The sequence below is a fragment of the Lipophrys pholis genome (genome assembly GCF_963383615.2).
Source record: "Lipophrys pholis genome assembly, chromosome: 11".
Taxonomy (NCBI): domain Eukaryota; kingdom Metazoa; phylum Chordata; class Actinopteri; order Blenniiformes; family Blenniidae; genus Lipophrys; species Lipophrys pholis.
Window position 1 is genome coordinate 303,184 of NC_137631.1, and position 27,173 is coordinate 330,356.

At 49.5% G+C, this 27,173-nt stretch overlaps 2 protein-coding genes across 3 annotated transcripts in view; both read left to right on the forward strand.

Annotated features, from left to right (window-relative positions):
- wwp2 (WW domain containing E3 ubiquitin protein ligase 2) overlaps positions 1 to 18,452 on the forward strand; it is a 51,776-nt gene extending 33,324 nt beyond the window's left edge. The window contains exons 10-21 of one of the 2 annotated variants that reach the window (XM_080474946.1): positions 2,240 to 2,368; positions 5,371 to 5,449; positions 6,213 to 6,284; positions 6,365 to 6,453; positions 10,940 to 11,099; positions 12,152 to 12,285; positions 16,489 to 16,629; positions 16,709 to 16,829; positions 17,106 to 17,210; positions 17,293 to 17,389; positions 17,647 to 17,719; positions 17,966 to 18,452. In XM_080474946.1, coding sequence (XP_080331072.1) covers positions 2,240 to 2,368; positions 5,371 to 5,449; positions 6,213 to 6,284; positions 6,365 to 6,453; positions 10,940 to 11,099; positions 12,152 to 12,285; positions 16,489 to 16,629; positions 16,709 to 16,829; positions 17,106 to 17,210; positions 17,293 to 17,389; positions 17,647 to 17,719; positions 17,966 to 18,065 — 1,300 coding nt within the window. In that variant the 3' untranslated portion in view covers positions 18,066 to 18,452. The remainder of the gene's footprint in view (positions 1 to 2,239; positions 2,369 to 5,370; positions 5,450 to 6,212; positions 6,285 to 6,364; positions 6,454 to 10,939; positions 11,100 to 12,151; positions 12,286 to 16,488; positions 16,630 to 16,708; positions 16,830 to 17,105; positions 17,211 to 17,292; positions 17,390 to 17,646; positions 17,720 to 17,965) is intronic. The other variant, XM_080474947.1, reaches the window with a different exon arrangement.
- A 1,806-nt stretch (positions 18,453 to 20,258) lies between these two features.
- Positions 20,259 to 27,173, forward strand: part of adat1 (adenosine deaminase tRNA specific 1) — a gene marked incomplete at its 5' end in the record, with an annotated part of 13,588 nt that continues 6,673 nt past the window's right edge. The window contains 9 exons of the mRNA XM_080474747.1: positions 20,259 to 20,400; positions 21,538 to 21,606; positions 21,697 to 21,751; positions 21,904 to 22,034; positions 22,779 to 22,885; positions 23,339 to 23,778; positions 23,984 to 24,129; positions 24,201 to 24,300; positions 24,405 to 24,491. Coding sequence (XP_080330873.1) covers positions 20,259 to 20,400; positions 21,538 to 21,606; positions 21,697 to 21,751; positions 21,904 to 22,034; positions 22,779 to 22,885; positions 23,339 to 23,778; positions 23,984 to 24,129; positions 24,201 to 24,300; positions 24,405 to 24,491 — 1,277 coding nt within the window. The remainder of the gene's footprint in view (positions 20,401 to 21,537; positions 21,607 to 21,696; positions 21,752 to 21,903; positions 22,035 to 22,778; positions 22,886 to 23,338; positions 23,779 to 23,983; positions 24,130 to 24,200; positions 24,301 to 24,404; positions 24,492 to 27,173) is intronic.

Sequence of the window (27,173 nt, forward strand, 5' to 3'; positions counted from 1 at the left end):
AAAAGATCCCAGTTTGCTGATGGAAGTGTATTCAGCTGTTCTCCTCGGGGTCCTCATAGATCAGAAGGTTGTGGACACGCCCACTCTCACCAACGCACCAATCAGAGCATCTTAAAGCCGGCAGCTCTGTAGAACCAGTGGACCTACTGGAAGATTCATACTGTGGTTACTCAGAAATTAGATCTATATCTATATATCTATATCTAGAAGGAAAGGTGTCCCACCAGCTGAGGTGGATCCAGCCTCACGTCAGTCCTGCTGTGATGGTGATGGTTTGTCTCCAGGATCAGAACTCTTCATCAACTCTTCATCCTTCTTACCTGGAAGCAGGTGACCTGCTGCTGGGTCATGTGACCGCCCTCATTTGTTTTAAGATTTTAAACGTATCCTATTATTCAGGTAATTAATTTAGCCCCAAAATGTTATTTAATGTAAATTTCTAATTTAAGAATAAGATTCCTGAAAACGTCTCACTAATTTATTGAGTAGAGAAATTATTATTATTATTATTATTATTATTATTATTATTATTATTATTATTATTATTATAGCATTATTATTATTATTATTATAGCATTATTATTATGATTATTATTATTATTATAGCATTATTATTATGATTATTATTATTATTATTATAGCATTATTATTATGATTATTATTATTGTTTTTAAGAATGACTTGCAAAACTTATGTTAACTGATGAAATCAATTTTATACAAGTTATTTTGTTAAATCAAAAAAAAAAGTTTTTAACAAAAAGTCAATACAATTTTTTAAGTTTATTAAAAGCGAAACTAGAGAAAATCATTGTTCAGTGTAAGAATCCTAAATGATCCTGCAAAGAGATCCAACAGGGATTTAATTTAATTTAATCATTTAATGGAAAAAGACTAAATACGTTTTCTTCTGCATTGTTTATTTATTAAATGTATTTTTGCTTTATGGCGTAAGAAGCCAGATTTAGTATTATTAGTAATTAGTTTATCATTTCTCCTGGAGTTTCAAATTAATACTTGCTTAATACTTTTATTTTTTAGAAAACAGTATTTTACACTTTTCTGAAGGCGACAGGTTTTCCTCGACTTTCTGAAGAACAAACTTAATTATTCAGAAAGGAGGCGGGGCTTCCAGGGCCGGGAGCCCCCTGATCATCTGGAGGTGGTGGGTGGGTTGGTGGGTGGGTTGATTGGTTGGTGGGTTGGTTGGTGGGTTGGTTGGTTATTTAGTTGGTTGGTTGGTTGGTTGGTTATTTAATCGGTTGGTTGGTTGGTTGGTTCATTAGTGGGTTGGTTGGTTGATTGGTTGGTTGGTTGGTTGGTTATTTAATCGGTTGGTTGGTTGGTTGGTTGGTTGGTTGGTTGGTTGGTTGGTTGGTTGGTTATTCAATCGGTTGGTTGGTTGGTTTGCTTGGTTGGTTGGTTATTCATTCAATCGTTTGGTTGGTGGGTGGGTTGATTGGTTATTTAATTGGTTGGTTGATTGGTTGGTGGGTTGATTGGTTATTTAATTGGTTGGTTGATTGGTTGGTGGGTTGATTGGTTATTTAATTGGTTGGTTGATTGGTTCGTGGGTTGGTTGGTTATTCATTCAATCGTTTGGTTGGTTGGTGGGTTGATTGGTTTTTTAATTGGTTGGTTCATTTGTTGGTTGGTTTGCTTGGTTGGTTGGTTGGTTGGTTATTCAATCGGTTGGTTGGTTGGTGGGTTGATTGGTTTTTTAATTGGTTGGTTCATTTGTTGGTTGGTTTGCTTGGTTGGTTGGTTGGTTGGTTGGTTATTCAATCGGTTGGTTGGTTGGTGGTGGGATGATTGGTTATTTAATTGGTTGGTTGGTGGGTTGATTGGTTATTAAATTAGTTGGTTGATTGGTTCGTGGGTTGATTGGTTATTTATTTGGTTGGTGGGTGGGTTGATTGGTTGGTTGGTTAGCAAGTTGGTTGGCTGGCTGGCTGGTTATTGAATTGGTGGGTTGGTAGGTTGGTGGGTTGGTAGGTTGGTTGGTTGGTTGGTTGGTTGGTTGGTTGGTTGGTTGGTTGGTTGGTTGGTTGGTTGGTTGGTTAGCAGATTGGTTGGTTGGTTAGCAGGTTGGTAGGTTGGTTGGTTAGCAGGTTGGTTGGTTGGTTGGTTATTTGATTGGCTGGTTTGGAGTCGGGGTCGGGGGTGTTTCTCGTCGCCCCCTGAGGGCTGGGGGATGCTGGCAGGCTGGGACTGCGCTCACTGCCCTCTCCCTGTTGCAGGATGATCAAGGAGCACCCCCTGCCCCCGGGCTGGGAGATGAAGTACACCGCCGAGGGAGTCCGATATTTTGTGGACCACAACTCGCGCACCACCACCTTTAAAGACCCCCGCCCCGGGTTTGAGTCAGGGTAAATATTCTCTCAGCCTGTTTCACTCAGTGAGGCAGGAATCTACTAAAGTTCTTGTTGATTCTCACCTGTGATGAAATCAGATGAAGGTTTAGGATGACGTCACCTCTGGTTCCAGGAAGTCTGCTTCAACTGTTCCAATCATCCACAGTCAACCTGGATTGACCCAACTTTACTTCATGTATCACCCTGAAAAATACTTCTCCTTCAAAGACAAAACAACAAAAATGAAATTTTATCCCCAAAATATGTGTGTTTTCTCTATTTCTTTTGACAAATCTAAATAATTTCTTCAGACCAGTGAGGTGACAGAAGAGAGAGACGGCTCCACTGCTTCTGTATCTATTGGAGTTTAAATACTTTGGACGCTTTCTAGAGGTTTTTTCCACTACAAGCTTTGATCTCCTTGAATTTTGTTCTATTTCTATATGAATTGAATTTTAATGATAGTTTTTACATGATAAAACATTAGTGAAAGTGATTAAAGTCTCAGATGATTGAGTGCAAAAACACTCCATTGAGTGTGGTTTCCATTGAACAGAGTGCTGCAGTTAACTTACTTCATTCTGCCCAGTTAACGAGTGAAGGCTGCTTTAACTAAGTGTAGTACTGAGAGGAGAGGGAGGTGATGGACCAGTGAGGACCTCAAACTGTAAAAGACAAACAAACAAACAAACAAAATCATCGTGGGAAAACAAAAGTTATCAGATATGGTTAAAGGGAAAGTAGACCATTATTTTGCTAACTTGTAATGCCACTTTGAACCACTAGAGGGTCCAAACAGTGCTGGAGCAGGTAGCGGCTTTCTACAGGCAGCAGATGGTGAACATCACACACTGTGTGTGTGTGTGTGTGTGTGTGTGTGTGTGTGTGTGTGTGTGTGTGTGTGTGTGTGTGTGTGTGTGTGTGTGTGTGTGTGTGTGTGTGTGTGTGTGTGTGTGTGTGTGTGTGTGTGTGTGTGTGTGTGTGTGTGTGTGTGTGTTCACACTAAAGGCCTTCCCACGCTCTCCCCAAGGCGCAGGGACATCAAAATTGTCACAGCCTCCGTGCACTAGGGTGCGCTCTGACCCCCCACGATCCACCGCTCTGACCCCCCCACAATCCACCGCTCTGACCCCCCACGATCCACCGCTCTGACCCCCCACGATCCACCGCTCTGACCCCCCACGATCCACCGCTCTGACCCCCCCACAATCCACCGCTCTGACCCCCCACGATCCACCGCTCTGACCCCCCACGATCCACCGCTCTGACCCCCCACGATCCACCGCTCTGACCCCCCACAATCCACCGCTCTGACCCCCCCACAATCCACCGCTCTGACCCCTTGCGGTCAACAGCGCAGCCCAAATTGTGTGCCGGTGCACCCTGTACACGCTGACTGCTCCTGCTCCAGAGCTACTGGGTTCTGACTGCTCCTGCTCCAGAGCTACTGGGTTCTGACTGCTCCTGCTCCAGAGCTACTGGGTTCTGACTGCTCCTGCTCCAGAGCTACTGGGTTCTTGTGTGAGGAGATCCTCCGTCTCCCGTCTGAACAGTCACAATTTAAATAAAATAAAGATCCAGAGGCTCAGAACTCCTGAAGTGAAACATAAAGTTCTTTAGGAAAGGTGGAGAACGTTTCTGGATCGTTACGTTAAGGAGTGAACCCAGAGTGTAGTATGGATACAATCATGTTGGGCCTGACGAGCCTTACAGAGAGCCTTACAGAGCCTTACAGAGCCTTACAGAGAGCCTTACAGAGCCTTACAGAGCCTTACAGAGCCTTACAGAGCCTTACAGAGAGCCTTACAGAGCCTTACAGAGCCTTACAGAGAGCCTTACAGAGCCTTACAGAGAGCCTTACAGAGCCTTACAGAGCCTTACAGAGCCTTACAGGGAGCCTTACAGAGAGCCTTACAGAGCCTTACAGAGAGCCTTACAGAGCCTTACAGGGAGCCTTACAGAGAGCCTTACAGAGCCTTACAGGGAGCCTTACAGAGCCTTACAGAGCCTTACAGAGAGCCTTACAGAGCCTTACAGAGAGCCTTACAGAGAGCCTTACAGAGAGCCTTACAGGGAGCCTTAAAGAGAGCCTTACAGAGAGCCTTACAGGGAGCCTTACAGGGAGCCTTACAGAGAGCCTTACAGAGCCTTACAGAGAGCCTTACAGAGCCTTACAGAGCCTTACAGGGAGCCTTACAGAGAGCCTTACAGAGAGCCTTACAGAGCCTTACAGGGAGCCTTACAGAGAGCCTTACAGAGAGCCTTACAGAGAGCCTTACAGGGAGCCTTACAGAGCCTTACAGAGCCTTACAGAGAGCCTTACAGAGCCTTACAGAGCCTTACAGGGAGCCTTACAGAGCCTTACAGGGAGCCTTACAGAGAGCCTTACAGAGCCTTACAGAGAGCCTTACAGAGCCTTACAGAGCCTTACAGAGAGCCTTACAGAGCCTTACAGGGAGCCTTACAGAGAGCCTTACAGAGCCTTACAGAGCCTTACAGAGAGCCTTACAGAGCCTTACAGGGAGCCTTACAGAGCCTTACAGAGAGCCTTACAGAGCCTTACAGGGAGCCTTACAGAGCCTTACAGAGAGCCTTACAGAGCCTTACAGAGCCTTACAGGGAGCCTTACAGAGAGCCTTACAGAGCCTTACAGAGCCTTACAGAGAGCCTTACAGAGCCTTACAGGGAGCCTTACAGAGCCTTACAGGGAGCCTTACAGAGCCTTACAGAGCCTTACAGAGAGCCTTACAGGGAGCCTTACAGAGCCTTACAGAGCCTTACAGAGAGCCTTACAGGGAGCCTTACAGAGCCTTACAGAGAGCCTTACAGAGCCTTACAGAGCCTTACAGGGAGCCTTACAGAGCCTTACAGGGAGCCTTACAGAGCCTTACAGAGAGCCTGGGAAGGTTTTAACACAGCTGCAGGTTTTTATCCTCTAATTTCTAAACTGAGTCTATTTGTGATCATGAGCTTTAACAAACTACCCCCCCCCCCCCACCCCCCACCCCCCACCCCAGGTCTCGACAGGGAGGCTCACCCGGAGCTTACGACCGGAGTTTCAGGTGGAAGTACCACCAGTTCCGTTTCCTGTGCCATGTGAGTGTGAAGCCACCAGAAATCCTTTTGTCACAGTTTCTTCTCCTAAATCACCTACATTGCTGGGAGATGTTCTACCTTGTTCTACCTTGTTCTGCCTTGTTCTACCTTGTTCTACCTTGTTCTACCTTTACAAGTCAGGATTTCTTCACCTGTAAATACTTCAGAAGGAGCAGGATGACCAACAACATTCAATTTGGGTTTATTTGTGTAAATAAAACATAAATACAAGAAGAAACCAACAATTCCTCACCAGCAAGTACAGAACCTGCAGAACCAGACTGAGGGGAGGGGGAACCTGCAGAATCAGACTTGGGGGAGGGGGAACCTGCAGACCCAGACCCAGAGGGGACTTTAGAATTCTATTGAATTGATGCGGTCTTGCTGCAGCATTTCAAAGCCGTTGGGGTTCAACTTCCTGTGCAGATATTCAGACCCCCTGATAATCACCTGCTGTCATACATTGATCTCTTTGTGTCTCTTCTGCATGTCAATGGGGTGTTTCTGATCAGGTTCCTTACAGGGAGAACGTGTACTGTAAACAGTATTGGTTCTAAAACAGAACCCTGTGGAACTCCCCATGTTTTGGTTTAGTCATTAACATGAATTGGCTGATTAGTGTGACTGAAACCAGTTTTATGCTCTCTCCCCCCCCCCCCCTCTCTCTCTCCCTCCCCCCCCCCCCCCCTCTCTCTCCCCCCCCCCCCCCCCCCCCCCCCCCCTCTCTCTCTTCCCCCCCCCCCCCCCCCCCCCCCCCCTCCAGTCCAATGCATTACCCAGCCATGTGAAGATCTCAGTCTCCAGACAGACCCTGTTTGAGGACTCCTTCCAGCAGGTCACCCTCCCCCTCCCCCTCCATCAGTTGTCAGTGTGGTTGAATCCTGATTCAGTAATAACTGAAGTTTGTCTGATCAGATCATGAACGTGAAGCCGTACGACCTCCGCCGCCGACTCTACATCATCATGAGAGGAGAGGAGGGGCTGGACTACGGCGGCATAGCCAGGTGAGCAGACCACCTGTGTGTGTTGGTGGGACTGTGTTTAAAGCTTGGTGACGTCCCTGTCTCTGCTGCTGGGGGTCTGTACTGTCTGGTGGCTCGTCCACACGCCACCGTTACTCTATTTATCTTTTACATTGAACAAAACAAAAACCTCTTTTTTCAGAGAATCATTGAGCTTGAATGTGAGTTGTGTCGCAGCATCTTTAATCATCCGTCTCAGAGCACCAAGGACCAGAAACCTACCCCCCAAGTATTTAGAATATTATATTATAGCGGAAACATGGTCAAAAAACACATTTTGCTTTGATTTCTGTGTTTCAAGAGGAAGCATTAGGAACCTACAGTTGGTCCCTGAGGAACCCTGAGGAACCCATCATGGGAAGATTCCCATCAGGATCAAATCAAAAGACCTGAGGATCCTGACTTGATCTCTGAGGAACTTTCATACTTTCTATTAACGCTGACAAACATTCACAACCAAAGAAAACGAGTCATTCTGACACATTTTCTAAATGAAGCATCATGAAAGGAAAAGGGTTCCAGAGTCCTGAGGAACTCCGTATTAATCCTGATCAACACTTTCTGACCAGGGTCAATTCTTTAGAAATGGAAAAACAAAACATGTAAAATAACTTCCACCTCGTCTGTGCAGTCATTTATTTTTAGTGATGGAACGATCCGATCCGGGTTCAGGTTCTGATCCCAACATAACTCACTGATCAGAGGTTCTGATCCATGATCCTGGTCTGATCCATGGTCCTGGTCTGATCCATGGTCCTGGTCTGATCCATGATCCTGGTCTGCTCCATGATCCTGGTCTGATCCATGGTCCTGGTCTGATCCATGATCCTGGTCTGCTCCATGATCCTGGTCTGCTCCATGATCCTGGTCTGATCCATGATCCTGGTCTGCTCCATGGTCCTGGTCTGATCCATGATCCTGGTCTGATCCATGATCCTGGTCTGATCCATGATCCTGGTCTGCTCCATGATCCTGGTCTGCTCCATGATCCTGGTCTGCTCCATGATCCTGGTCTGATCCATGATCCTGGTCTGCTCCATGGTCCTGGTCTGATCCATGATCCTGGTCTGATCCATGATCCTGGTCTGATCCATGATCCTGGTCTGCTCCATGATCCTGGTCTGATCCATGGTCCTGGTCTGATCCATGATCCTGGTCTGCTCCATGATCCTGGTCTGCTCCATGATCCTGGTCTGATCCATGGTCCTGGTCTGATCCATGATCCTGGTCTGATCCATGATCCTGGTCTGCTTCATGGTGCTGAAATGATCCCCAGTGTTTCCCTGCTGCTGCTCTGCTCGCTGGCTGCAAACTGTGGAGTGGATTTCCTGAAGGGAGGCGGGTCTCAATGAGACCAGGAGGAATGAGGCAGGAAATCCAGTCCACAGTTTGCAGCCAGCGAGCAGGCTAGGGAAGTAGCACTGTGCTATCCAACTTTTCATGGCAACATGTTGCTGATTGGAGGGATTTTAGTCTCACAACACCACAAAGCAACACAGCAACATGGATGTTAGCAAAGCAACACAGCAATGTGGATGTTAGCAAAGCAACACAGCAACGTAGATGTTAGCAAAGCAACACAGCAACGTGGATGTTAGCAGAGCAATGCAGCAACATGGATGTTAGCAAAGCAACACAGCAACGTAGATGTTAGCAAAGCAACACAGCAACGTGGATGTTAGCAGAGCAACACAGCAACGTAGATGTTAGCAGAGCAACACAGCAACGTAGATGTTAGCAAAGCAACACAGCAACGTGGATGTTAGCAGAGCAACACAGCAACGTAGATGTTAGCAAAGCAACACAGCAACGTGGATGTTAGCAGAGCAACACAGCAACGTAGATGTTAGCAAAGCAACACAGCAACGTGGATGTAAGCAGAGCAATGCAGCAACGTGGATGTTAGCAAAGCAACACAGCAACGTGGATGTTAGCAAAGCAACACAGCAACGTAGATGTTAGCAAAGCAACACAGCAACGTAGATGTTAGCAAAGCAACACAGCAACGTGGATGTTAGCAGAGCAATGCAGCAACGTAGATGTTAGCAAATGTCCACATGGAACTAAAATACTTTGTACTGCTTCCTTTTCTGTCCTGATACTAACCTCAAGTTGTCTTTAGAGAGAGTACATGTATACATTAGTACATTTCATACTTTACTGTAGAGAGGAGTTTATTACAGCCTCATATAAAATCAACAATAATGATGATAATAATAATATTAAAGCAAACAGAGTTCTGCTATCAGAGTAGTATCGGTATCGGCAGATATCCACATTCCGGGATCGGGAGTGAAGAAACGTGGCTCGGTGCTTCCCTACATGTATTTTATGGAATTGGAAGAGGGTTTCCAGAAGTGATCCTTGAGGCTTTGACTTTGGTCTTCACAGAAAATAACCATACAATTATTGATCATTTCTATTAATATGAAATTAAAAGGAAAGTGTATCCAGAAGTGATCCCTGTGGAGCTCCAAGCTTCTTTGAGGTATTAAAGACTCATAATCACAGTATCTAAAGTCATTTCTTTTGCCCTGTAAGAATATCATTCCATTATCAATACTGTCACTGTTACTCTGATGTATGATGTAATATGACCACCTCCTCCTCCTCTGTCCTCCTCCTCCATCCCTCCATCACATCCCTCCTTCTTTGTATCTGTGGTTATGTTTCTGTTGGCGGGTTTTTCTTTGCTCTTTGGTTTTTGCATTGTGTCTCTGTCTCCGGTGTCACGTCAGTGGTTTTACCCTATGGTAGGTGACATCATGCTGTTCTACCACAGGGTAGAACCACGGACGGGATGTTGGGAGGTGTCTGCGTCCGTCACTTCGTCCTTCAGTCCATACACCCACCCACCCACCCCACCCTCAGCAGGGGGCCGGGGCTCTGGTGCTGCCGCTGGTGGAGGGCCTTCATTCTGTCTAACATGCATCTGTTTGTGTCTTTGATTTGGTCCATCCTGCCTGTTGGACCTTTTGTTCTGTCTCGATCTGGGTTCTGTGGAGGAGCAGGATGTCTTTCATCTGTTGGTGGGTTTTATGGTCATTCTCTGATTCTGATTGGTCTTTCACTGGGAAGCCCTCAGAGCAGTGAGAGGTACCAGGAACATCAAAGCAGTTCTGACCAGCGACCGACGGGCAGAACAAAGCAACTTTACATCAAAGGTTCAATCTGGAAATAAAGTGACACTGTCTTTGTTTTGTCTCGTCAAGAAACTGAATTTAGTTGTTTACTTCAATTCAAAGGAAACTAGTTCCCTTGTGAAGTTTCTTATATGAGCTGAGCTGTTAGCACTGTGGGGAAGATGCTCTATAATCTAGATGTTAGAGGAGGACGATGCTCTATAATCTGATGTTAGGGGAGGAAGATGCTCTATAATCTGATGTTAGAGGAGGACGATGCTCTATAATCTGATGTTAGGGGAGGAAGATGCTCTATAATCTGATGTTAGGGGAGGAAGATGCTCTATAATCTGATGTTAGAGGAGGACGATGCTCTATAATCTGATGTTAGGGGAGGAAGATGCTCTATAATCTGATGTTAGAGGAGGACGGTGCTCTATAATCTGATGTTAGGGGAGGAAGATGCTCTATAATCTGATGTTAGAGGAGGAAGATGCTCTATGATCTGGATGTTAGAGGAGGAAGATGCACTATAATCTGGATGTTAGAGGAGGAAGATGCTCTATGATCTGGATGTTAGAGGAGGAAGATGCTCTATAATCTGATGTTAGGGGAGGAAGATGCTCTATAATCTGATGTTAGAGGAGGAAGATGCTCTATGATCTGGATGTTAGAGGAGGAAGATGCACTATAATCTGGATGTTAGAGGAGGAAGATGCTCTATGATCTGGATGTTAGAGGAGGAAGATGCTCTATAATCTGATGTCAGGGGAGGAAGATGCTCTATAATGTTTTGTCATCAGCACTAGCTGGTTCAGGATTAATGGTGTTTCTTCTCAGTAAACAAGAGTTCAGTGAAACAGTAAAAGTTCACAGAGCCGCTCCAGGTGATGCAGCTCTTCACTTATTTTCTGACTCAAACACTGGTAATGAGTATCTTTTAGTAGTACGTAGTATATTTTTAAATCGTTCTAAAAATGTCTGTTTGTGTCAACCATCTTTCTTTTAGTTTTAATCAAACTTCCAGAGGAGAAGTTGAGACTTGAGCTCATGAATGTCTTCATTTCTGTCCTCATGTTCTTTCTTCTTCCCCCAATGTTCTAATGAGGTACTCATTCTGCTCTTCCTGTGTATTTGTGTCTCTGCTGATATGAAGTACTGGGTTTATTCGTTCCTGTTCTCACTGTGATTGTTGTATAATCAATGTACTGTTTTGGTTTTATTTCACTTGATCTCAGTGGAGGAGAAGAAAATCAGACTCTTGTCCCTGTGAGCCTTGTTGAGGCGTTGACCAGAAGGTGGCGCTGTGCGCTGACGTAGTAACGGTCCGTCCTGTCGCCCTGCAGGGAGTGGTTCTTCCTGCTGTCCCACGAGGTCCTGAACCCCATGTACTGCCTGTTCGAATACGCCGGCAAGAACAACTACTGCCTGCAGATCAACCCGGCCTCCTCCATCAACCCCGACCACCTCACCTACTTCCGCTTCATCGGACGCTTCATCGCCATGGTCAGCCGCTTCCTTACCTTTCAGGGTGTCATGGCGGAAAGTACACTTTGTCTTCTGCTGCTGGGCTTCAGCCATCTCTGGACTATATGGTGTGACTCCTGGTGAGACTCCTGGTGAGACTCCCTGGTGAGACTCCCTGGTGTGACTCCTGGTGAGACTCCCTGGTGTGACTCCTGGTGAGACTCCTGGTGAGACTCCTGGTGTGACTCCCTGGTGAGACTCCTGGTGAGACTCCCTGGTGTGACTCCTGGTGAGACTCCCTGGTGTGACTCCCTGGTGAGACTCCTGGTGAGACTCCCTGGTGAGACTCCCTGGTGTGACTCCTGGTGAGACTCCCTGGTGTGACTCCTGGTGAGACTCCTGGTGAGACTCCTGGTGTGACTCCCTGGTGAGACTCCTGGTGTGACTCCCTGGTGAGACTCCTGGTGAGACTCCTGGTGTGACTCCTGGTGAGACTCCCTGGTGTGACTCCCTGGTGTGGCTCCCTGGTGTGACTCCTGGTGTGACTCCTGGTGAGACTCCCTAGTGAGACTCCTGGTGAGACTCCTGGTGAGACTCCTGGTGTGACTCCTGGTGAGACTCCCTAGTGAGACTCCTGGTGAGACTCCTGGTGTGACTCCTGGTGAGACTCCTGGTGTGACTCCTGGTGAGACTCCCTGGTGTGACTCCTGGTGAGACTCCCTGGTGTGACTCCTGGTGAGACTCCCTGGTGAGACTCCTGGTGAGACTCCCTGGTGTGACTCCTGGTGAGACTCCCTGGTGAGACTCCTGGTGAGACTCCTGGTGAGACTCCCTGGTGTGACTCCTGGTCGAGGCGTTTCTCTCCAGAGTTTTCTAGAAGCCGTTTGGTCCAGCTGTATTTTCCCTCCTTGTGATTGGTCGGCTCTCTGACACATTAAAAGCTGGTTGGTGTTTCCTGAGAAGGTGATTGGCTCAGCCGGGGTTTCTGACGCTCAGATATTTGCCCTTTGTTGAGCGTTAATCTGAAGCGTGTGTCGGCAGCAGGAGCGACTGCGTCTCTTTATTAAAAAGGTTTCCGCCGCTCCCCGCAGGCTCTGTACCACGGGAAGTTCATCGACACCGGCTTCACGCTGCCCTTCTACAAGAGGATGCTGGACAAGAAGCCCACGCTCAAAGACCTGGAGTCCATCGACCCCGAGTTCTACAACTCCATCATGTGGGTGAAGTAAGTACTGCAGCCCGGACCGTCGCCCACCGCCTGGCAGCCTGGACTCCAACCAGGAACCCTCTGGCTGTGAGGCCAGACAGCTCGCCACTGCTCAGAGACTCCATCCTTACATTTTACATTCGATACATGGAAACTGAAGTATTTCATTCTTGGTCATTTTACCACAGAAATGCAGAAAATTTAAATTACCGACATATAAGATCGTTTATTACTTCTGGCAACAAAGTTGGCTGAGAAAGGGATTTTTTTTTTTGTCTGCATTCATTTACTTATTTACTTACTTATTTATTTATTTACTTATTTATTTACTTATTTATTTATTTACTTATTTATTTACTTATTTATTTATTGGTTTGTACGAATGTATTTAATTTGACCAACTTTTCACAAAAACGTCTTCCCTGAATTCTCTGAAACCTTCAGGGACGGTTTGTCCTCATCAAGGACCCGTCATGAGATCCTGGGACGGTTTGTCCTCATCAAGGACCCGTCATGAGATCCTGGGACGGTTTGTCCTCATCAAGGACCCGTCATGAGATCCTGGGACGGTTTGTCCTCATCAAGGACCCGTCATGAGATCCTGGGACGTTAACGACTGAACGTTTCAGAATAAAACCAGAAAACAGTGAAAAACTGTCCCATACAGAGCAGATGAAAGGCTCCTCATGGAGGAGATCAAAGGAGAGCAGCGTCTGTTGCCATGGAGACGCTCTGTTTCACAGTGACGTAGCTACCTGACAGGCTAGTTAGCATCGATATGAGCTAATGGCTATCATGCTAGCGATGTTAACTCGGTTCCACAAACAAATGTGGCGTTGGCGAAGGTCTGCTCTACCGAATGTAGCTCTAGGTGTTCAAATGTTTAAAGGAGCCACATGAGGAAAATTTACCACGAGTGGACAAGAAACCGCTCTTTGACATAAATGTACTTTTAGTTGGCGTATCTTTCTATGAAAGCTCCATGGAACCAGGTGAACGTCTCGAGTAGAACCTGGTGAACGTCTCTGGTAGAACCAGGTGAACGTCTCTGGTAGAACCAAGTGAACGTCTCTGGTAGAACCTGGTGAACGTCTCTGGTAGAACCAGGTGAACGTCTCTGGTAGAACCAAGTGAACGTCTCTGGTAGAACCAGGTGAACGTCTCTGGTAGAACCAAGTAAACGTCTCTGGTAGAACCTGGTGAACGTCTCTCGTAGAACCAGGTGAACGTCTCTGGTAGAACCAAGTGAACGTCTCTGGTAGAACCTGGTAGAACCAGGTGAACGTCTCTGGTAGAACCAAGTGAACGTCTCTGGTAGAACCAGGTGAAGGTCTCTGGTAGAACCAAGTGAACGTCTCTGGTAGAACCTGGTGAACGTCTCTGGTAGAACCAGGTGAACGTCTCTGGTAGAACCAAGTGAACGTCTCTGGTAGAACCTGGTAGAACCAGGTGAACGTCTCTGGTAGAACGTCTCTGGTAGAACCAGGTGAAGGTCTCTGGTAAAACCAGGTGAACGTCTCTGGTAGAACCAGGTGAAGGTCTCTGGTAAAACCAGGTGAACGTCTCTGGTAAAACCAGGTGAACGTCTCTGGTAGAACGTCTCTGGTAGAACCAGGTGAAGGTCTCTGGTAGAACCAGGTGAAGGTCTCTGGTAAAACCAGGTGAACGTCTCTGGTAGAACGTCTGGTAGAACCAGGTGAACGTCTCTGGTAGAACGTCTCTGGTAGAACGTCTCTGGTAGAACCTGGTGAACGTCTCTGGTAGAACCAGGTGAAGGTCTCTGGTAGAACCTGGTGAACGTCTCTGGTAGAACGTCTCTGGTAGAACCAGGTGAACGTCTCTGGTAGAACCAAGTGAACGTCTCTGGTAGAACCTGGTGAACGTCTCTGGTAGAACCAGGTGAACGTCTCTGGTAGAACCTGGTGAACGTCTCTGGTAGAACGTCTCTGGTAGAACGTCTCTGGTAGAACCAGGTGAAGGTCTCTGGTAGAACCTGGTGAACGTCTCTGGTAGAACGTCTCTGGTAGAACCAGGTGAACGTCTCTGGTAGAACCAAGTGAACGTCTCTGGTAGAACCTGGTGAACGTCTCTCGTAGAACCAAGTGAACGTCTCTGGTAGAACCAGGTGAACGTCTCTGGTAGAACCAAGTGAACGTCTCTGGTAGAACCAGGTGAACGTCTCTGGTAGAACCAAGTGAACGTCTCTGGTAGAACCAGGTGAACGTCTCTGGTAGAACCAAGTGAACGTCTCTGGTAGAACCTGGTGAACGTCTCTGGTAGAACCAGGTGAACGTCTCTGGTAGAACCAAGTGAACGTCTCTGGTAGAACCTGGTAGAACCAGGTGAACGTCTCTGGTAGAACCAAGTGAACGTCTCTGGTAGAACCTGGTGAACGTCTCTGGTAGAACGTCTCTGGTAGAACCAGGTGAAGGTCTCTGGTAAAACCAGGTGAACGTCTCTGGTAGAACGTCTCTGGTAGAACCAGGTGAAGGTCTCTGGTAGAACCAGGTGAAGGTCTCTGGTAAAACCAGGTGAACGTCTCTGGTAGAACCAGGTGAAGGTCTCTGGTAGAACCAGGTGAAGGTCTCTGGTAAAACCAGGTGAACGTCTCTGGTAGAACGTCTGGTAGAACCAGGTGAACGTCTCTGGTAGAACGTCTCTGGTAGAACGTCTCTGGTAGAACCTGGTGAACGTCTCTGGTAGAACCAGGTGAAGGTCTCTGGTAGAACCTGGTGAACGTATCTGGTAGAACGTCTCTGGTAGAACCAGGTGAACGTCTCTGGTAGAACCAAGTGAACGTCTCTGGTAGAACCTGGTGAACGTCTCTGGTAGAACGTCTCTGGTAGAACGTCTCTGGTAGAACCTGGTGAACGTCTCTGGTATCACAAATGTGGCGTTGGCGAAGGTCTGCTCTACCGAATGTAGCTCTAGGTGTTCAAATGTTTAAAGGAGCCACATGAGGAAAATTTACCACGAGTGGACAAGAAACCGCTCTTTGACATAAATGTACTTTTAGTTGGCGTATCTTTCTATGAAAGCTCCATGGAACCAGGTGAACGTCTCGAGTAGAACCTGGTGAACGTCTCTGGTAGAACCAGGTGAACGTCTCTGGTAGAACCAAGTGAACGTCTCTGGTAGAACCTGGTGAACGTCTCTGGTAGAACCAAGTGAACGTCTCTGGTAGAACCTGGTGAACGTCTCTGGTAGAACCAGGTGAACGTCTCTGGTAGAACCAAGTGAACGTCTCTGGTAGAACCAGGTGAACGTCTCTGGTAGAACCAAGTAAACGTCTCTGGTAGAACCTGGTGAACGTCTCTCGTAGAACCAGGTGAACGTCTCTGGTAGAACCAAGTGAACGTCTCTGGTAGAACCTGGTAGAACCAGGTGAACGTCTCTGGTAGAACCAAGTGAACGTCTCTGGTAGAACCAGGTGAACGTCTCTGGTAGAACCAGGTGAACGTCTCTGGTAGAACGTCTCTGGTAGAACGTCTCTGGTAGAACCTGGTGAACGTCTCTGGTAGAACCAGGTGAAGGTCTCTGGTAGAACCTGGTGAACGTCTCTGGTAGAACGTCTCTGGTAGAACCAGGTGAACGTCTCTGGTAGAACCAAGTGAACGTCTCTGGTAGAACCTGGTGAACGTCTCTGGTAGAACGTCTCTGGTAGAACGTCTCTGGTAGAACCTGGTGAACGTCTCTGGTAGAACCAGGTGAAGGTCTCTGGTAGAACCTGGTGAACGTCTCTGGTAGAACGTCTCTGGTAGAACCAGGTGAACGTCTCTGGTAGAACCAAGTGAACGTCTCTGGTAGAACCTGGTGAACGTCTCTGGTAGAACGTCTCTGGTAGAACGTCTCTGGTAGAACCAGGTGAACGTCTCTGGTAGAACGTCTCTGGTAGAACCTGGTGAACGTCTCTGGTAGAACCAGGTGAAGGTCTCTGGTAGAACCTGGTGAACGTCTCTGGTAGAACCAGGTGAAGGTCTCTGGTAGAAAGTCTCTGGTAGAACCAGGTGAACGTCTCTGGTAGAACCAGGTGAAGGTCTCTGGTAGAACCAGGTGAACGTCTCTGGTAGAACCAGGTGAAGGTCTCTGGTAGAACCTGGTGAAGGTCTCTGGTAGAACCAGGTGAACGTCTCTGGTAGAACCAGGTGAAGGTCTCTGGTAGAACCAGGTGAAGGTCTCCGCTGGCGGCCGACAGCCTCAGTAAAGCTGGTTGTGTTTCAGGGAGAACAACCTGGAGGAGTGTGGGGTGGAGCTGTACTTCGCCCAGGACATGGAGATCCTGGGGAAGGTCTCCACCCACCAGCTGAAGGACGACGGGGAGAACGAGCTGGTCACCGAGGAGAACAAGGAGGAGTACATCAGGTAGGGTCGGCTCCACCAGCCCCACCCACTGAAGAAGAAGAGGGAGAGTGAGGTTCTAAGGTTGTGATTGTTCCTCCAGCCTGCTGACGGACTGGAGGTTCACCCGGGGCGTGGAGGAGCAGACCAAAGCTTTCCTGGACGGCTTCAACGAGGTGGTTCCTCTGGAGTGGCTCCGCTACTTCGACGAGAAGGAGCTGGAGGTCAGCTGGTCAAACACACACACCTCAGGAGATCCTCACACCTGGAGAACATCTGTGAACTCCACTGGAGCTCAGATAACATGCTGGAGCAGCGCCACCTGCTGTCAGCATTCATTAGTGTAGCTTTCTAACAAATTCTGTGTGTGTGTGTGTGTGTGTGTGTGTGTGTGTGTGTGTGTGTGTGTGTGTGTGTGTGTGTGTGTGTGTGTGTGTGTGTGTGTGTGTGTGTGTGTGTGTGTGTGTGTGTGTGTGTGTGTGTGTGTGTGTCCTCCACAGCTGATGCTTTGTGGGATGCAGGAGATCGATTTGTCTGACTGGCAGAAGAATACGATCTACAGACATTACACCAAGAACAGCAAGCAGATCCACTGGTTCTGGCAGGTACGGTTCTGAAGAGTAGAACCTGTAAGGTTCTGGAGGACAGGAACCGCCGGGTTCTCAGGCTGACCGTCTGTCGTTGCAGGTGGTGAAGGAGATGGACAACGAGAAGAGGATCCGTCTGCTGCAGTTTGTGACGGGAACCTGCCGGCTGCCTGTGGGAGGCTTCGCTGAGCTCATAGGTACACACACACACACACACACACACACACACACACACACACACACACACACACACACACACCTGTACTGAACCTGTCAATAACACTCTTGAACAGTAGGTGGCGATAGTCTCTATAATCTGAGTTTGAAACCAGCAGAATCTGCCAGTTAAATATATTTGACCTTCCAGCACGATGTCATCATGAAGTACAGGAGAAGAAAACTTCATGTACTCTACATGAACTGTGTTCTAACACTTTGTTCTCTGTTGCTGCAGGAAGTAACGGTCCCCAGAAGTTCTGCATAGACAAAGTGGGGAAGGAGACTTGGCTTCCAAGAAGCCACACATGGTAAAGTGCCGCTCTGCCCCTGGTCCTGGGTCCTCCACTGGGCTCGGTTCTGGACTGTTCACATGAGAAAGACCTCTTAGATGCAATCACAAGGCTTTTCTGGAGAGACCAAGGTTCTGGAAAGACCTCTTCCCAGTGAATGAGAAGAGTCACTGCCAGAGTGTCCAGACTCCAGAGTGTCCAGAGTCCAGACTCCAGAGTTCTGCAAGAGGTTTAGTCCGTAACGTGTCTCCTGTGTGTCCACAGCTTCAACCGTCTGGACCTGCCCCCCTACCGGAGCCTGGAGCAGCTCCGGGAGAAGCTGCTGTTCGCCATCGAGGAGACGGAGGGCTTCGGACAGGAGTGACTGTGTGTGTGTGTGTGTGTGTGTGTGTGTGTGTGTGTGTGTGTGTGTGTGTGTGTGTGTGTGTGTGTGTGTGTGTGTGCGTGTGTGTGTGTGTGTGTGTGTGTGTGTGTGTGTGTGTAAGCATATAAACTGTGTGAGTGTAACAGAGAGGCAGGACCCCCCCCCCCCCCCCCCCCCAAACAGCACAGACACAGTAAATCACATATCATCTACCAGAGAAACACGTTTGTTTTTTTAGGTTTTAACGACCCGTCGGAGCTGCGACAGCCGGATCATGAACCACACACACACACAGCAGATGTCTTTTATTTTTTATTCTTCTGTTCATTGTGAAAAGAAGTTTTTTTCTCTCCTGTACATAAAAGAAATAAAAGAGATTTCAGTGTTAAACTGTGTTTGTGCTCTTATTGTTTAAAGGGAGAAACTGTTTCTCAGTAATACTGCAGTTTGTACACTCATGTTCTACTACAACAATCTCTTCTGATAGAAATACCTATTTTATTCCCTTTGTGTTTGCAGCTTATATATTTTTAATTAATCATAGTTTGTGAAGTTTTTGCTCTTTGGAGCTGAAGCTCATTTTGAAAACATGGAAGCAGTTCCTCAGTGTTGAGATAGAGATGGAGGCTGATTAGAGTTAATCTGATTAGATTAAATGTAACATAACTTTCTGTACATCAAGATGTTTCATGAATAGATGAGAAACTAAAATTATCTAAATGATCAGAAAGTGAAGACAAATACTTGTAGTATTATGAAAAGTAACTGTTACCCTGGGAAGTCTTACTGTTGTCATACAGTGACATCTAGTGGTTCTACAAACATCCATCCCTCCATCCATCCCTCCATCCATCCACCCTCCCTCCCTCCCTCCATCCATCCATCTCCTCCCTCTTATCTGTTCCCGGGTGGTGGTGGTGTCAGTCTGAGCACCGTCACCCAGATCATATTGCACCATTAAGAAACTTCCTGCAGGTGGAGAGCCCTCAGGAAGGTGGAGAGAGCCCACAGGAAGGTGGAGAGCCCACAGGAAGGTGGAGAGCTCACAGGAAGGTGGAGAGCCCACAGGAAGGTGGAGAGAGCCCACAGGAAGGTGGAGAGCCCTCAGGAAGGTGGAGAGAGCCCACAGGAAGGTGGAGAGCCCTCAGGAAGGTGGAGAGAGCCCACAGGAAGGTGGAGAGCCCTCATGAAGGTGGAGAGAGCCCACAGGAAGGTGGAGAGCCCACAGGAAGGTGGAGAGCCCACAGGAAGGTGGAGAGCCCACAGGAAGGTGGAGAGAGCCCTCATGAAGGTGGAGAGAGCCCACAGGAAGGTGGAGAGCCCACAGGAAGGTGGAGAGCCCTCAGGAAGGTGGAGAGCCCTCAGGAAGGTGGAGAGCCCTCAGGAAGGTGGAGAGAGCCCACAGGAAGGTGGAGAGCCCTCATGAAGGTGGAGAGAGCCCACAGGAAGGTGGAGAGCCCTCAGGAAGGTGGCGCCCGACGTGGGCCATGAACCCTCTACCTTGAGACTGAGAGTCTGACGCTCTACCAGCTGAGCTGGTCGGGACTCTACAAAACATCTCCACTTATATTTTGATGTATGAATCACTTGATAGTGAAAAGTCACATGACCAGTCAAACTACTGAAAAAGTCTAAAAGTACAATCATGCCTCAATGTACGACTATACTCTCAGAATTATTTATTCTAAAAGCAAAGGTTTAAATATATATCAAAGCACCCTGGTTTAAAATATATTATCTAATTAAATGAAATTAAAAATTGAAGTATGGACGTTATTGTTAATTTGTTTAATTATTAATTTCAATATTATTGAAACTGAAAGACATGTTTGTTTTTTAAATTTAAATCCCCTAGATTTTATATATTTGAATAAAAATAAAATAAATGTAATTAATTCAACTAAATCAAAACAATTTAAGTGTAAATAAGCATAGATATAATAATAAAGCAAAGCAATAAATCAAATTCAGTGCAAAAAGTTCAGACTCTTAATGTGAAATTACTGCCAAACGACTACAGATTACCGGAAACTCGTCATTCTTTCCGGAAGTGGCCACAGTTCAGACTCGGTGTTCCACCGTTAAACGTCCCCCGCGAAGCTCCGATTGTTTTCCCGCCGTGCCTCCGCTCTCGGGAGCCGTTCTGCCTGTCCCCGGCCTCTGGTACTCCGCCCCCCCCGGTCCCTCGCTGACATGGTGGACGCGGACGAAGTCGCCCGGTTGTGTTACGAGCGTTTCCACTCGCTGCCCCGCAGAGGGAAGCCTGAGGCAGGCAGAGAGTGGAGCCTGCTGGCCGCGGTGCTGAAGCTCCGCCGGGGGGACCAGACCGGACCAGGTTGGGTTCAGTCCAATAATGTCAGAAATCTCAGCGACTAGCAGTTCAATTTATTAGTTCCTTTTTTTTTAAAGGTTAAAAATATATATATATATATATATATATATATATTTACTGAACACAAATATAAACGCAACACTTTTGTTTTTGCTCCCATTTATATGAGCTGAACTCAAAGATCTAAGACTTTTTCTATTTATGCAAAAGGCCTATTTCTCTCAAATATTGTTGACAAATTTGTCTAAATCTATGTTAAGGCTCCTTCATCCTCCCTTTTTGAAGCCATAAGAAGAAGAAGAAGAAGGTTCAGCAGTGACGTCAGCCAGCTGCTGAAAAAAAAGCTTTTTCTGCAGGACTGTTCATACTCCCATAAGAAGCTGCCGAACTCACAGGCCACGCCCCTCACAACAGGCCACGCCCCTCACAACAGGCCACGCCCCTCACAGCAGCGACACGTCTGTGATGCGGCGTTTAAACTTTTCAGCTGCAGTTTATTTCTGTCCTCCAGAGCTTTCAGAAACACATTCCTCTGAACTGCTCCAGTAATAAAGAGAGCTCTGTCAGAGCGCCATGCTGGTTGGTTTGAACTCCAGGAGCTGACAGCTGTTCGTGATGCGTTCAGGTGCATCATGCAAGTCTGCACTCCCACATTTTAACGAGCTGCGGCGCTCCTACAGTAGAGAGGTTACAAGCTAAATATGATTAACATATGATTGATTGTCATGAGAGAGCAGGAACACATGAACAGCACACGGCAGAGCAGCACACGGCAGAGCAGCACACGGCAGAGCAGCAGGTTCAGGATGGATTATCTTGGCTCAGGAGAAAAGCTCACTAACAGATTTAGATAGATTTGTCAACAATATTTGAGAGAAATAGGTTTTTTGTCTTTATAGAAAATGTTTTCCATCTTTTGAGTTCAGCTCATGAAAACTGGCAGCAAAAACAAAAGTGTTTATATGTTTGTTCAGTGTATATATATATATACTTTCAGCAGATTTAATTTAATTAATGTTTTCTGTTTCATACAATAACTAAAGTATGAAATAAAAAAATGTCAGACATGGACAGTTAAATTGATTCTGTAACTGTTAACTTTACAAAATGTATAAAAATGAAATAGAACGTGTTTTCCAGCTGAGCTGGAGGTGGTTTCCATGGGAACAGGGACCAAATGTGTGGGACGGACGGCGATGAGTCCCAGCGGTGTGTAACCATCCATAGTTCTGACTGAAGGGCTTTGATTTGATTGGTCTTCATTGAAGTAATGAGTCCCGGGTGCTGTGGTCCTTCCAGGGGACGTCCTGAACGACAGCCACGCCGAGGTCATCGCCAGGAGAGGAGGCGTCAGGTGACTTTTCTTTCTCCTCTGAGTCGTTGGAAAGCGGCGACCTTTGACCCCCATGAGGCCTTAAAATGACATCCTGACGTGTGTGTGTGTGTGTGTGTGTGTGTGTGTGTGTGTGTGTGTGTGTGTGTGTGTGTGTGTGTGTGTGGGTGTAGGTATCTGACCCAGCAGCTCCTTGGGGCAGTTAGCGGCCGGGGCAGCTCAGTATTTGCCCCAGCGGAGCAAAGAGGGAAATGGAAGCTTCAGCCAGGAATCTCCTTCATCTTCTTCACCAGCCACACTCCCTGTGAGGTTAACCTCCTCCTCCTCTCTCTTCCTCCTCTCTGCTCCTCCTCCTCTCTCTTCCTCCTATCTGTTCCTCCTCCTCTCTCTTCCTCCTCTCTCTTCCTCCTCTCTCTTCCTCCTCTCTGCTCCTCCTCCTCTCTGCTCCTCCTCCCCTCTGCTCCTCCTCCTCTCTCTTCCTCCTCTCTGTTCCTCCTCCTCTCTGCTCCTCCTCCCCTCTGCTCCTCCTCCTCTCTCTTCCTCCTCTCTGCTCCTCCTCCTCTCTGCTCCTTCTCTCTCTTCCTCCTCTCTGCTCCTCCTCTCTGCTCCTCCTCCCCTCTGCTCCTCCTCACCGCTCCTCCTCCTCTCTGCTCCTCCTCCTCTCTGTTCCTCCTCTCTGCTCCTCCTCTCTGCTCCTCCTCTCTGTTCCTCCTCCTCTCTGTTCCTTCTCTCTGTTCCTCCTCTCTGCTCCTCCTCCTCTCTGCTCCTCCTCCTCTCTGCTCCTCCTCCCCTCTGCTCCTCCTCACCGCTCCTCCTCCTCTCTGCTCCTCCTCCTCTCTGCTCCTCCTCCTCTCTGTTCCTTCTCTCTGTTCCTCCTCTCTGCTCCTCCTCCTCTCTGTTCCTCCTCGCTCCTCCTCCTCTCTGCTCCTCCTCCTCTCTGTTCCTCCTCTCTGTTCCTCCTCCTCTCTGCTCCTCCTCCTCTCTGCTCCTCCTCCCCTCTGCTCCTCCCCTCTGCTCCTCCTCACCGCTCCTCCTCCTGTGTCTCCAGGTGGAGATGCCTCCATCATCCCGATGGCTGACAATCTGTCTCAGCCCTGCGTCATCGTCCCGTCTGTGAGGAGCAGTGAGGGAGGAGGAGGAACAGGAGGAGCAGCAGCAGGAGGAGGAGGAGGAACAGGAGGAGGAGCAGCAGCAGCAGGAGGAGGAGGAGGAACAGGAGGAGGAGCAGCAGCAGGAGGAGGAGGAGGAACAGGAGGAGGAGCAGCAGGAGGAGGAGGAGGAACAGGAGGAGGAGCAGCAGGAGGAGGAGGAGGAACAGGAGGAGGAGCAGCAGCAGGAGGAGGAGGAGCAGCAGGAGGAGGAGGAGGAACAGGAGGAGGAGGAGGAACAGGAGGAGGAGGAGGAGGAGGAGCAGCAGGAGGAGGAGGAGGAACAGCAGGAGGAGGAGGAGGAGGAACAGGAGGAGGAGCAGCAGGAGGAGGAGCAGCAGCAGGAGGAGGAGCAGGAGGAGGAGGAGGAACAGGAGGAGGAGGAGGAACAGGAGGAGGAGGAGGAGGAGGAACAGGAGGAGGAGGAGGAGGAGGAGCCCCTAAGAGGAGGTGTGAGGAGCCTGACGGAGGACGGGAGTATAAGCTGCTTCGTCTGGAGCAGAAACCGACCGAGGAACCAGGAGAACCACCAGAGTCTGGAGGTCTGAGAAGTCCTGCTTGGTCAGACCCCTCAGACCCCTTAGACCCTGTCCCTGGGGGGTTACCCCCTCCGGTCCCCGACCTCCACAGAACTGGGGCAAAGTGTGTCCCGGGGGGCCCGGCAGACCCCCTGCAGCCCGGGACAAGGTACCACAGTACGGGGGCCCTGCGGCTGAAGCCGGGCCGAGGAGAGCCCACCCTGTCCCTGTCCTGCAGTGACAAGCTGGCCCGCTGGGGGGTCCTGGGCTTCCAGGGGGCGCTGCTGAGCCACTACCTGCAGGAGGCGCTGTTCTTCAGCACGGTGGTGGTGGGGGCGTGTCCGTACCGACAGGAAGTGATGCACAGAGCGCTGGTGGAAAGGTCAGCACCAGAAAGACCGACTGGGGTAGTTCTGGTGTCGGGGGTAGATGTTGGGTAGCTTTGGTGTCGGGGGTAGATGTGGGGTAGTTCTGGTGTTGGGGGTAGGTGTGGGGTAGTTCTGGTGTCGGGGTAGATGTGGGGTAGCTTTGGTGTCGGGATAGATGTGGGGGTATTAACTCTTCTGCCCCTGCTCTTCTGCCCCCAGGTGTTCCTCCGTCTCTGATCTTCCTCCTGGTTTCTCTCCTCGTCCTCCTCAGCTGCTTCAGTCCAGGTTGGAGTTTCCCTTCAGTCACAATCAGGCTGTGCTGCAGCAGCGGGGCAAACAGGGCCGCATATGCCCCTGTGGAGCAGGTAGGACCCACCCTCCACCCTCCACCCTCCGTCAGTCACTCTCTACATCCACCTTGTACTGTGTGTTTCAGCCATCAGCTGGTGTAATGTCGCCGATCAGCCACTAGATGTCACTGCTAACGGCTACAAGCAGGGAGCGACCAGGAAGTGTGTGGGGAGTCCTGGGTCCAGGTTGGTCCCGCTCAGTCCCGCTCAGTTCCTCCAGTCGGAGGCTTCACTGCTGCTTTTATTCTCTTAATGTGACGTGCTCAGTGTTTCCTGTTTCCTGTTTCCAGATCTCTCCTGTGTAAACGGGAGCTGTTTCACTCCTTCCTGTCCGTGGTGGCGGCCACCGAGCCGGCGGCGCTTCCCGACTCGCTCAGGTAACAAACCGCCGCCTCTTTCTGCGGCGTTTTCCTCCCTCACCCTCCCTCACCCTCCCTCACCCCTCCCTCACCATGGCAACCTTTTGAAAACCATGTCCCATCGGGCCACTAGCTGGTGCTGTTGTTCTCTTGGCCAACAGAAGTGAAGTATTTATTTTTATTTATTGTTTTGATTGTATTTTACCAACTTTTTGCTCAAACATTCACCTGAATTCCACGAAACCTTCAGGGAGGGTTTGTCCTCCCCGAGGACCAACAGGATGTTAACGACTTAATGTTTCAGAATAAATCTCCCCAAAAACTGCAGAACTGTCCCACACAAGGTGGAGGAGAGGCTCCTCATGGAGATCAAAGGAGATCAGCGTCTGTTGCCATGGAGACGCTCCCCTGCTCAGTGTTTCACATCGATATGAGCTAATGGCTAACATGCTAGTGATGCTAACTCAGTTCCACACCCAAAATGTTGCATTGGTGAGGTCTGTGCTCTACCGAGTGTAGCTCTGGATTGTCTTTGTAATGAAAGCCCACGTGGCTTAGAGAAGTTCTACCGACACAGCTCTACCTGGTCCAGGTTTTGTTCTGAAGGCTGGAAGATTTGACTGATCTTCACTACAATGATAAAAAAGTCTTCAGAGGCCGACATGAAGCCTTTTTCCTCCCTCCTCTCTCTCTCTCTCCTCTCCTCTTCCTCTCTCCTCCCTCCTCTCCTCCTCCTCCACCCTCACGCTCAGCGAAAAAAAACGAGCAGACAGACGAAGAGCTCTCCTCCTCCTCTCTCCTCCCTCCTCACCTCCTCCCACCCCACCACCCACACCCTCCCCCCTCCCCTCCTCCTCTCTTCCTCTCCTCCTCTCGCTCTCTCCTCCCGCTCCTCTTCCTCTCTCACCCTCCTCTCCTCCTCCCATCCTCTCCTCCCTCCTCCCTCCTATCCTCCTCCTCCTCTCTCTCCCCTCTCCTCTCCTCTCCTCACTCACTCCTCCCTCTCCCTCCTCTCCTCACCTCTCTCCCCCCTCCTCCTCCTCTCCTCCTCTCCTCTCCCTCCCTCTCCTCTCTCCTCCCTCCCTCCCTCCTCACCCCTCCCTCCTCTCTCCTCCTCTCCTCTCCCCAAACAACCACACACCACAAACAACCTCTCCACCTCCCTCCTCCACCTCCCGCCTCTCTCCTCTCCTCTTCCCTCTCTTCCTCTCCTCCTCCTCCCTCCTCTCCTCCTCTCCTCCCATCTCCTCTCCCCTCCTCCTCTCCTCTCCTCCTCCCTCCCTCCTCTCCTCCCTCCCCTCCTCTCCACTCCTCCCGTCTCCTCTCACCTCCTCTCCTCCCTCCTCTCCTCTCTCCTCCTCCTCTCCTCTCCTCTCCTCCCTCCTCTCCTCTCTCCTCCTCTCCTCCTCCTCTCCTCCTCTCCTCTCTCCTCCTCTCCTCTCCCTCCTCTCTCCTCTCCTCTCTCCTCCTCCTCTCCTCCTCTCCTCTCCTCTCTCCCTCCTCCTCCCTCTCTCCTCTCCCTCCTCCTCCTCTCCTCTCTCCTCCCTCTCCTCTCCTCCTCTCCTCTCCTCTCTCCTCCTCTCCTCCCTCCTCTCCTCCTCTCCTCTCCTCCTCTCATCTCCTCATCCTCCCTCCTCTCCTCCTCTCCTCCCTCCCTCTCCTCCTCTCCTCCCTCCTCCTCCTCTCTCCTCCTCTCCTCCCTCCTCTCCTCTCTCCTCCTCTCCTCTCCTCTCCTCCTCCTCCTCTCCTCTCTCCTCCCTCTCTCCTCTCTCCTCTCTCCTCCCTCCTCTCTTCTCCTCCCTCCTCTCCTCTCTCCTCCCTCCCTCTCCTCTCTCCTCCTCTCCTCTCCTCTCTCCTCCCTCCTCTCCCCTCCTCTCTCCTCCTCTCCTCCCTCCTCCTCTCCTCCTCCCTCCTCTCCTCTCTCCTCCCTCCTCCCCTCCCTCCTCTCTCCTCCTCTCCTCCCTCCTCTTCCTCCCTCCTCTCCTCTCTCCTCCCTCCTCTCTCCTCCTCTCCTCCCTCCTCCTCTCCTCCCTCCTCTCTCCTCCTCTCCTCCCTCCTCCTCTCCTCCCTCCTCTCCTCTCTCCTCCTCTCCTCCCTCCTCTCCTCTCCTCCTCTCCTCCCTCCTCTCCTCTCTCCTCCTCTCCTCCCTCCTCTCCTCTCTCCTCCTCCCTCTCCTCTCTCCTCCTCTCCTCTCCTCTCTCCTCCTCTCCTCTCCTCTCCTCCTCTCCTCTCTCTCCTCCTCTCCTCCCTCCTCTCCTCTCTCCTCCCTCCTCTCCTCCTCTCTCTCTCCTCCCCTCCTCTCTCTCTCTCCTCTCCTCTCCTCCCTCTCTCCTCTCCTCTCCTCTCCTCTCCTCTCCTCTCTCCTCTCCTCCCTCCTCTCCTCCTCTCCTCCTCTCCTCTCCTCTCCTCCTCTCCTCCTCCTCCTCCCCTCCCCACACACACACACACACACACACCTGTGTATCGGGTCTCTGTGGAGAAGGGAACAAACAGTGGGCTCTTCTGTTCCTCAGAATTTCAGCAGATAACCTGATCATGACACACACACACCCACACACACACACACACAACACACACACACACACACACACACACACACACACACACAGTTTGTCTTCACTCACAGGGGGCTGATTGGCGGTTGGTTGGATCTGCAGGTGTGTTTCCTTCAGGCCAGCAGATCTTTAACTCCGTCCTTTA